Raw genomic sequence first — 11,888 nt, forward strand, 5'->3', positions numbered from 1 at the left:
GTTTATAATTAATATGGTTTTTTTATCGCCAAAATGTTCGTCGTTCCGTTATAATTTCTGGTAATATATAATTATTTTATACTTTATTATCAAAAGATGTTTATATAAATCTTTTATTAAATTATATGTTAAAAAATATATATTCGTGTTTTATTACCGTATTTTGCGTAAAATTTGAGGTTTTTTACTCAGTTTTTATTTTCGCCGTTCGGTGTTTTATACCGTTTGGCTATTTTAATTTTTTGGTTCACTGGACTCGCGTCGTAGATCCTTATTTTTTTTTGGGTGCGAGGTTATTTTTTATTCTAATTTTATCGAATAAATATTTGGTTGGTGCAAATGTCTTTCGTACATTCGTGGGTGTTTAATTTTTTTTATTTTTTGATTTTATATTATTTTAATTATTGGTGTAAATATTTGCTATTATTATTTCCGTACGTGTTATTTTTATATTTTGGTTAATATATAAATTTTATATATATTGCAAATATATTCGTATTATTGGAAATTTAATTAATTGGAGTATATTATGGGGTATTTATCGTTAGGCGTAAAAATAATTGCTGCTTCGTTTCGAAATTTAATTTTAAATTTTTAATCGGGTAATTTTTTAATCGTGTAAATTTCGTTAATTTCTGTAATTGATTATTTTCGAGGGAAAAAATTATGGTAAATTGTTCTATTTAAATAAATTCCGTAATTATTTCGGAAATATTTGGCCCTAAAAACGCGAGGGTGTTTCGGATATTTAATATTAAATATTGGGTGGTTTTTAAACGTAAATTCCGGATTTTTTAAAAAACTTTATTTCTATTATATTAAATTATATTTTGAAAATGGGATTAATTGGTCGGTTCGGTATAAATTAATTTGTTTTTTATTATATTTATAAAAGTTATTAGTTTTTTCCGCGTTATAATGATTTGGAATTATTTTTTTTCGTCGTTTAAATTTTTTTTAAAACGTTATTAGAAAACGTTTCCGTTAAAAATTCGTTGGTTATTTTAATACGGTGGGTTTATTTTAATAATTCCGTATCGGACTTTTTCAAAATATTTAAATCTGTTAATTCGGGTAATATGGCGTTTTATCGGTGTAAATTAACTGGTGGTTTTAATTTTATAAATATTCGGTTTTTCATTGCTAATATTCGAATGTTTTTCGGTTTTCAAAAGTATTATTTTGCGTTTATTTTAAAATTATTATAGATTATATAATTATAATTGTAATAAATGGTCTTATTTATTAAATTGTATTAATTAGGCTGTGTTTATTAATAATTTATGGCATTAAATCTTGGTGTTTTTTCGAATTTACCCCTAAAGTCGAGGGTAAAACCGGGGGTGTTATTTTAATTTCCAGGACAATTTCTAACAGTATATTTTATTTTATTATACTTAAAATATCTACCATTTTTGGGGTTTTACGAGGTTCTTTATATTATATCGCGTTAAAATTTATAAATCTATTATATATTCCGTATAATATATTATATTGGCGAAATAATTTGGGGTATTGGCATTTGCGTTTAATATTGGTTTATCGTAAAATTGGTTTCCATACATTGCGTTTTTTACGTCGTTCCAACTTTTTTCGTATTATTGGTTATTAATTTTAATTACTAATTTTACGTATTTAACTAAGGTATTGGGTCGTTTTTTTATAATAAATTTGTTTTTATTTTTTTTTAAATCTCGTATTAAAACCTGCCATTAAGGTTTCGGGGCCCCATGGTAATTTGGCGGTAATTTGTCGAAATTTATTCGTATATTTTAATGCCGATCCAATTTAAACAAAACGCACCGATTTACGTTTAACCGTACGTTTTTTATTTGGATTACCGAATATTTATTTAAAATATTTTCTAAAATTATCTTAATTGTTGGAAATGCGGTTAATTTTAATTTTACGGGTTTTTTCCTTTTTATATTTTAAATAATTTTGTAAAATTGGTTCGAACCAGGCGAATGCGTTGTTTTTTAAAAACGAGGCTACGTTAACAATTTTGTTTACATTATTATCGAAATTATTTTCGTTAAAATGTAAATAAACCCGGGTTTCCGTAAGATATTTTTATAGGATATTTATACTGCCGTTAAAAGGCGGAAATAAAAGATATTTAATGCTGTTCTTATTAATTCGGTTACTTTATTCGATTATTCGTTTTTAAAATTGTCGATTTTCGGTTTAAAATATCGCGATTATTTAACGTATAACATTAATATTAGCCGGAAAATTGGTGGTAAAAGGGGTTTAAAAGGTGGTTTTATTAAAAAATATTATTTCGGCGGTATTATTCAGTATATTTTAAGGCAAAATATTAAACAAAAATGATTCAAATATTACGATCAAGGTATCGGAATAATTTAATTTTATAGTAAATATAATGGGGTAAAATAATTAAACGTTTAATTAGGTAATTGGATATTTTTGATAACTGGGGTAAAATTATAATCGGTTTTAAATAAATAGTAAGGTTAATTAAAATTTAATTGCTGTTAAATTATTTTAAAATCGAATTTATTTACATGGTAATAAACGTGTTGTACATAAATTAATTTCCTAATATAATTATTTTTGTATAAATAATTACAATTATTTTGGGGTGATTACAGCTGGGTTAATTATTCTTTGGTAATAATCGTGGTTATTTTAATCCTGGTAATCGGATTAGGATTTTTTATCTTATTATCACGTAACCTCGTGTTTCCTTTTTTTATTTTGGGTTTGTAATTTTCGGTGGTGTTGGTTTGGGTTCACGACATTCCTTTTTTGCCTAATCGTGTTGGTACTAACCCTGGTCGTAATACAAAACCCTTTAAACGCCAATTCCTTTTTTTGCCCCATTCTCCTGGTTTGTTTACTTTCTGCTGCAATAAATACAATAATCCCAAACCAGTTATAATTATGGCACCGCAACTGGACGCCGCACAGCGTATACTAATCCAAACCCTATTATCCAAAGGATTCGAAAACCAGCTTGTAATTTTGCAAGCCTCGTGCTTTTTACAAATAATTTAAAAGATGCGCCTTATAAGACTAAATTACAAATTTCTTATTTGGAAAACACGTTATTTTGCCAGGCGTTGTCGCGTGTAAAAGCGTATGCAGAAAGCCCTATGTGATATTTTAATTTAGCAGCCGTATTTGTACAAATGTGAGACGGCAGACTTCCTCTATCGCAGGTTTGAGACTAAAATACCGTAGCAATACATCGGTCTGACGGTATTATTAGTCGAGCGTACAAGGCAAACAATTCGTCGCATAAATCCCGTGTTAATAAAAATATGCCGTTCGACCGGGTAGTAAGCGAGGCCAGGAGTATGGTTGTTCACCATGGCGGTAACAACCATGTGATATAACCGCCAAACAATTCCAAGGAAGAGGATTTGTGGTTGGCCAGATTGGGCGCACCTCGCCGTCGAACCCCGTTACCCCGATTAACGGCTTTGCTTTTACTGCTGCAAAAGCAATTTAATTTATTTATTCCAATATGAGGCGTTTTTCCATCCCCTTTTTCATTTTCAAAACCTTATTTTCCACATTTTGTTAATTTCATTATTAAAATCAACATCCCTTTAAAGCCCACTCCAAGCCCTGTTAAATTGCAATGGCATCCTTAGAATAACTCCAAGCTCTATTGAATTATAATAGCATTTTTAAAGCAATTTTAAACCTTTAAAATATATACCATCGGGTGAATTGTCATTTTCAATAAAGAGTTTACCGCAATATAATCCGTGTTTAATAAGAAATATTAAAAGCCGGCAAATTTTAAAAAAACAACCCAAAAATACCAACAATTATGCCTAAAATTAAATCAGAAATAACAATATTATTATTACATCCTTAACTGTTGGTTGAATCGGTGCCGTATTCATAACGACGATCGTAATAAATATAATTAATTTTTTTCCACACCTTAGCTTCGGTTTAATGGTCGGCATCGGTGCCGCGGTCTTTAAATTGGCGGAAAATATTAATATCCGTTTTAACGACGTCGTCGTTAACCAATTTATTGGTGTAAAAACGGAAACCGTGCAATACGATTTGGGAAGATTAGAAGAAAATGGCCCGTTTAAACGAATCGGCGCTTTTACCCCCCCACTCGAAATTTTTTTTAAAGGATTAGCAATGTTAAAAACCGTTTGAAAAACGGAAAACAATTCGGTTAACCGCCATTTTGGACAAAATAATATAATTTTATCCACGTTTGGCAAAACCAAATTTGAACAATATTGCTTTCGTCCATTAAAAAACGCAAAACAACTGTTTTTTAAAACATTTTGGGAACACATTTAATATTTAATAACAAAGTTAGTTTTTAAAAAGTTATAATTTCGCAAAACCCCAACGATTAAATTATAAATTAAATTAGAATTTACGCGTATTGTGATTATCGGAAAAAAATAAAAAAACCAAAAAAACAGTCCACCGAGTTTAAAATTTATTATGAAGTTATTATTTCCGGTAATTAGGTCGTTAAGGACGGTATTTTCCGGGATTAAATAGCGTTAAACCTCGGAAACGGGTGCATTTATTTTAGAATAAAAGCAGCTGGTTTTATAAATAATTTTCCATGTCTTATAATCCGTGGAATTTATAATTATACAAACACTTATAAAAGTAATCGGTGGTAGAACTATATAGTAATTATAGCTGCTGCATATACGAAGGAATTATTATAGGTTTTTAAAGGCGAAAATGTGGAAAAAGCGTTAAAAATGGATAAAATAATAGGAAATAGTTAATAATTTATATTTAATTAAAATATTACTCAAGATTAAATGCTAGTTTTTATATGCATATAATGCACGAATTGGTTTTATACATAATTTCTACCATACGAAAATGCAATAGAATTAATACTCTTAAAACATTATTAAATGGCTCGCCCCGTTAAACGTATTAATAAATGATAATAAAATTTTAAAGTAGAATTATAGGAATATAAGCCAATAATTCCTTAAGAACGAAAAATATTCGCAGTGGAAAATAATTCTAATTTTCTTATGGTTTTACAGCATTTTCAATTGCGGTAAAATAATCTTTAATTCTATTATTATTAAAGATTTTCAACACGCCAGTTTTTATTCCAATAATTTTATTAATCCTTATTTTCATTTTAACAATATTAATAAATAATTATTGGAAATTGTAATTAAATCATTTATATACCAATTATATTACAAAAGCCCAAACGTTTATTAAGGGTATTTATATTTACTTTACTGTTTTTACAAAAACGGGTTGTAAATACCCATTACTAATCCGCTAAACGAAATTTTAAAGAAGTAATTTAACATATTGCCGAATTTTGGATTAAATTAGACGCGTTTAACGAATATTAAATAGAAAAAGATATAAAAAGCAGAGGGTTATTATTCTAAATCAAGGAATGTTTTAAAAGTTTACAAATAAATATTTATTTTTTACTTACAAATTGTTTAAAACGGAATATTAAATTAATTTTAAATGAATTTGTAAATTATCAAATATTTATATAAAGTAATTTGGTCGTGAAAAATATTTGCGTGTATATTTATAAAAAGGTGCAATATTATAAAGGATTAAAATAATGGTAAATACAAAAGGATATTTAATAAAAAGTCGAATACTATTTGGTTGAAAGGGCCAATAAAATATAAAAATAAACGTTTATTTAATTACCCAAAATATATTATTAAATTAAAATGCAAATTTCGATGGGTTTTATGCCAATTCCATTCTTTGGAAACATTTTCAAAACTTGATAATTTTCCATAAACGTTTAAAAACTTATTAAAAACGCTGGACGAAATATACGTACGTATTTTAAACAAAATCCCGTTAAATTATAAATATAACGCAATAAAACTTTTATAATTTTTACTTTTTCCAAATAACCGTTAGAACTTAAAAGAATTATTGATATAAATAGCGTTAATTAAAAAAAAAGTTAAACTTTATTACCAATTATAAAATGCCCGAACCAAATAAAATCTTTATACATTGTTCGAATTTGGTAATTATATTTAATAAAACCGACGAAGACGGGAATATAAATAAAAAATTTTATTTGCGTATTTTTATTAAAGGAGTATTTTATATTGGATTAATTGGAAAATAAGGTGTTATTGTAGTTTTAAAAAGGGTTTATTAGGCAATATATGGCGGAGGTCTGCCTGGTATATTTATTGGATTTTGACCACCATTTTATAACGGTGAAATTACCAAATTGGCCCCTAATAAAATACGTTGCACAATATTGGATGGACCACGTTAATTATATTGGACCAAATACCAAGAAATTTAAAAACTTCATTCAAAAATTCGTTTGTAATGAAAAATATTATTAAATTTATTTCAATTTTTACATTTCCGATAAACCATGGGATAAAAAAAATCTTAACAATTTCAAAAAGGTTATAAAATTTTTACTTTATCATATGGTTGGGGGAAACGTTTTTTACGCTGTGAAAAAGGTTTTAAAGGATGGGGCGGATGTTAATACTTAGGGCGGTTTGTACGGCAACGTTTTTTATACCGGTTTATATAAAGGCCGCAAAAAAATTGTGCAAATTTTAGTCGATAAGGGTGCGAACGTTAATTATTAGGGCGGCTTGTACGGCAACTCTCTTTATGCCGCTTTATTGCGAAGCTATAAAAAGATTGTGCAAATTCTGGTCGATAAGGGTGCGGACGTTAATACTCAGGGCGGCGAATATGGCAACGCTGTTTATGCCATTTTATGACAATGTTATAATAAGATCGTTTAAATGCTCGTTTATAATGGCGCCTTTTATGGTAAATAGGGGGGATGGAAAAAGGCTTTATTTAAAGTAAAATAATGGAGATGGAAAAGAAATTGCCGATTTGGATTAAATTGTTAAAATTGTTTTATAAACAACGTGGCAATGTTAAATTTGTTCCAACCTTAAATCGTCCCATTCTTTTATTTTATTTACTTTTTATTATAATATAATAAGCACCATAATCCAAAACCAATCTTAATTATGGTATTGGAATTGGACGCGGCGCAGTATTTATTAATCCAAGCCTTATTATCCAAAGGTTTAAAATCCAATTAACAGCTTTAAAAGTTTAAAATTAAATTGGAAACACGATTCCAATTACAGTTTTTATATACCAAAATTTTACGGTGCAAGCATATACGGGTTATTTTCTTTTAATAAATAATATGCCGGTAAACCCATCGTGGTTTTGCTTTTACATTAACGAAAATAGGGTTAATAACAACATCCGATTTTTTAAAGGGGATTTAAATCATATTTTAAAAGATTTTGATAACTAATATGGCGAAAATGGAGTTTTTATAATTTTTGGATAAAGGTTTTATTAAACCGGAATACTATTTTTTTGTATAAATTTATTTCGGAATAAACCCTTTTTTTATACTTTTATATTTAATACTAACGTTAATATAATATATTAATAGTTTAAATAGTTCAAAATATATGTTAATGGGCGATGCACCCACCAATTAATCCAAGATTCGACATATAAAAAACTCTTCACCGATTTTCAATGTATTTAAAATTGTAAAAATATTTAAAAATAAACTAAATTACCATTTTAATACATATATTTATAGTTATTTCATAAATATAACATTTTTATAATTCGTTTATTTCGTTTTTTTCAAATTTAACAACCGTTGGTTCGTCTTTAGTTTTAAATTTTTGGGTCTAATCGCGAAAATTCATAATTAATTATTAATAAGCTACGATTAACCCCGTATTTTACTAATTTTTGGAATTTTACAAATTACTTTCCACGCCCGTTTTTAATTACATATATGGAAAATTAATTTTTCATATTCTATATATATTCTTTCGTAATTATATAAATAACGATTATTAAATATTTATTTGTAAAATCTTTATTCCAGTAAAATAATAATAAATTTCCCACATAATTTTAATAATTTATAATATTGAAATGTAAATTAACGATATACTTGGCGAATAAATATATTAATGAACGATTTAAAACGAAATATTTGTTTTAACTTTTACATATAAAAGGCCTTTTATATATTATATAACAAACGCAATATTTATTTAAATGAAATTAATTTTCGAACTCATTAATGGTAAAATTGGAATCTTTATTTATATAAATCCTTATCTAGGCGTTGGAATATACGCGTTAATCCGATTAACAAAGGTTTTCCATTTATACTATTTAATTGCAGCTTAAACGCGCTTAAATTTAACGAATAATAAAAAAGCTTAAATCAAAGCGGCCAAAATTGGATGTTTTAAAATTATATATTAATCGTAAATTGCAGCTTAATTTATTTGGCAAGTTTTGTTTACGTGCCATATCGTAAATTTAATTATTCCATTTTTTTTACAACCTCGGCGCGAAATTAGGACGTAAACAGTAAATTATGTTTGCTAATTCCAAAATGATTATTTAATGTTTAAATATTATAGCAATTAAGGAGAAAAGTCTTAATCGGGACGGCCTGTGTAAGGTTGCCCAGCTTTATATTTAAATCTCCGTATTAAACCATTAACTTACGTTTTTTGTTTATATCCTTGCTTTTGGGAGTAGTTTTTTCTATATATATTAAAATTTGGTTTTAAAAAGGGATATAATTGAACGTAATAAAAAAGTTTCCGGTATATTAAAGCCGAATTTTACGTAATTTTAATTTAAGCAATATTCTTTTTTAGAAGTGTAAATATTTAAGAACGTTTTTGTGAGGCGTAAGGGATTATTTTTTTCCAATATTTTAACCCTTATTTTAAATCGAAATTCGGTTTAATTTTATTAATATAATGTTATTTAATTTTGATTATTTTAAATAAAATTGTACTTTCGTTGCAACTCCGTCCGACGCGACGCGTAATATAGGTTATAAAAAACCCCGTATCGCCAATTTTCGCCGCGCTAAACGTCCGTTTAAATAAAAGTAACCACCCAATAAATAATTATATAAATTAATTTTACTTGCTTAAATAATTTAAATATTAAATTATTTTTAGGTATGTTTTATTTAAATTGTATTTCGATTTTATTTTATTTTTTTGCGACCGTTAACTAATTTCCGACCAAAAGAATATACGACCGGCGCGCCGTTTCCATTACCATTTTTCAAATTATATATTTTAAAACGACGAATGAGGATTATTTATTACCGTATGGTTATCCGAAACTTTTTAAACCTTGAAATTAAATTCCTCATTACAATAAATAAAGCGGCCAATATTATATAAAAATTTCCGCGTATATATTTGGGAATGAAAATTATATACAATTAAAAATACGGCCGAAAAAAACGGTATAATAAGATTTAAAAGAAGTAGTATTATTTATATTAATGATATATAATATATAATTGGGTAACGTTGTCAAATTATATACGAAAAGCCGCATTTGTAATTATAAATATAGGTTTTTTTAAATATTGTAATATTGAAAGAAATGGTTTGATTTTTTTTTAAAAATTTAATCCTCGTATAAGCTTTTTCGGAATTTATTAAAAATGCAATTTTGTGGCGCTTATAAATATTGGAATTTTGGTATAAATGTTGCTATATTTGGGATATTATTTTTTTTAAATATTATTATCGTAATAACCACATTTTTTGCACTTTGGTTAATTTTATATTTATTAGATTTTCGACCATTTATTTTAAAGGATTCATTGGAATGTTTTTTGTTTTTAACAAAAGAATGGGGTTTTTAATAATGGTATATATTTAATCGTATTTATATAAATATTGTAAAATTGTTTAAAATATTAAATTTACGTAATATTAATAATAAACCGCAAATAAAAAATAAAATTAAACGTTATTCGGTTAATAAAAAGGCGTAGGTTTAATTTATATGGACTTACCAATTAACAAACCGCAAAATAAAATTTTGCAACCCTCCCTAAATAAAAAACGATATTCAGGCGGTAAACAATATTATATAAACTTTTAAATATTTTGTAAATCTTTTTTAAAAATTTTAACTTTTTTTCGGCTGTTTGGCAACCCTGCGAAAGTTTATAATTATATATATAATATTTGGTAAAAACCGCAAACGTAACCCCAAGCAGAAAGGGGTTATAATTATTATACAAACGCAGCAATCGAAATTATCGGTATTTTTAAATAATTTGCTGTATAAAATTTGTAACCTTTCCATTTAATATTTACAACGAAGCCTATTCCATATTTAACACCGTTATTTTATACCATTTTAATGTTTAATCGTCGGCGTAATTCCAATTCCGCGGTTTTTCAAACGTATATAAATCGGATAAAAAAAACGTTATATTTGAAAAATTAAAACGCGATGAACGTTTTTTCCGGCTCCATTTTGTATAATTTAAACTATACCCAGCGCTATAATTTTAAACCCACATGGTTATCCCATATACAATTGGCAATATAATATTTATAGCGTAAGGCGGCCGATTCGAGTTTATCCGCCCTAATTATTAAAAAGGTACCTTTTATGCCCAAAATTTTAAATAATTTACCTAATTGGGAACGATGGCCGGGTTTCGTCTGGGAAAATCCCCGGTTAACGTATATTTTGGCTGGAAATACGAAATTAAATATATTTAATTACGAAATTTGGTTTTAATAATTATTAAATAATGTTAATTTCCAATAGGATTATTAATATGTAATTATTACCCACGCGCCGAAGATTGTCGATTTTGGCATCGTTAAAAATATTGGCCTATATAATATTCCAATTTGTCCAATTTTAATAAAAACAACTTTTTTAAAATTAAGGCGAATTAATTTTTTATAGGTTTTAATGGGTAAAAATAAAAATTAGTAAGGGTTTATCAGGGAAATATCGAATATGCCTTATTTTATAAAATAAAATTAACATACACCGTTATATTTAAAATTGTAAAAATTATTCGTACAGGATATTCGCTCGTTCGATTAATCCGGATTTTTAAATATAAGCGTTTATTAATGTTATAAAAATGGCGTAATTAAGCTCCCTAATGCAAAAATAATAGATATTTGATAAATATATAAATTCCAGTTTTTTTACCGTATTATTATGCAAATTTTTATGTTAATATTTTTTATTTTTTTTAATATATTTTATAAATTAATCGGTATTATCGTTAATTTGGACAAATATATTTAAATATTGGATGTTCTAACGGCCTAGTCTAAAATAATTAAATACAATTAATCTTAGCATTAATACGTTGCAATTTCCAAATAAGGATTAAAATATAATAAAATTATCCACGAAAACCTTTAAACTAATATTGATATTGGTGATTTTCCTAAAAATATAAGTTTGGAGCCAATAAATGCTTTTATATAACCGGTATATTACCAAAAATTCGATTATAATAAGATGTTAAAAAAACGTTTCGAGGATAAGGTAATATTTTCCCGGATTAAATAGTTTCACCAATATTGGTTAACGCCCGTATGCGATATTTAAAAAGGTTATCGCTATATTGCGTTTTTTGTTTATTTTTTACAAAAATAACGTTTAACGGGAGATATTAAAGGTTGAAAAAACGACTGCAAAAAACAAAACAATACGTAAAAACGTTAAAAAAACCTGGTTCCGTTAAATTCCGCATTAAGGCCCAATACGGCGCGCGTTATTTTGGAATAATTAAGGTAATAAAAAAAAGGATTACCCAATGAGTATTTTTTACGACCTAATCTTTTTTGAAATTTAAACCATTTTAACCACACCCCCACCCCCCACAGCAAAAAAAAAGAAAAAAATAATGCCAAATATTTAACGTACACACCAAATAATACGCAATATGTACAGCCTATTAAATAAACAAATTTGCTTAATTATATAAAAAACCGTTTATTTTATAATATAAAGTAAAAGAATAATCCGATTCGCGGGCTGGGGCGGCAAATAACGGGGTCGACGTC

General features: G+C 26.9%; 1 protein-coding gene across 1 annotated transcript; it reads left to right on the top strand.

Moving 5' to 3' along the window:
- Positions 1 to 6,621: 6,621 nt before the first annotated feature.
- Positions 6,622 to 6,825, top strand: PgNI_11992 (uncharacterized protein; the record flags this gene model as incomplete). The annotated part of the gene is made up of 1 exon (XM_031131950.1): positions 6,622 to 6,825. One exon carries the CDS (start codon positions 6,622 to 6,624, stop codon positions 6,823 to 6,825), a length of 204 nt encoding a protein of 67 aa, XP_030977113.1.
- Between the last annotated feature and the right edge of the window lie 5,063 nt (positions 6,826 to 11,888).

This window comes from Pyricularia grisea, assembly GCF_004355905.1.
Source record: "Pyricularia grisea strain NI907 chromosome Unknown Pyricularia_grisea_NI907_Scaffold_8, whole genome shotgun sequence".
In the NCBI taxonomy this organism is placed as follows: Eukaryota; Fungi; Ascomycota; class Sordariomycetes; order Magnaporthales; family Pyriculariaceae; genus Pyricularia; species Pyricularia grisea.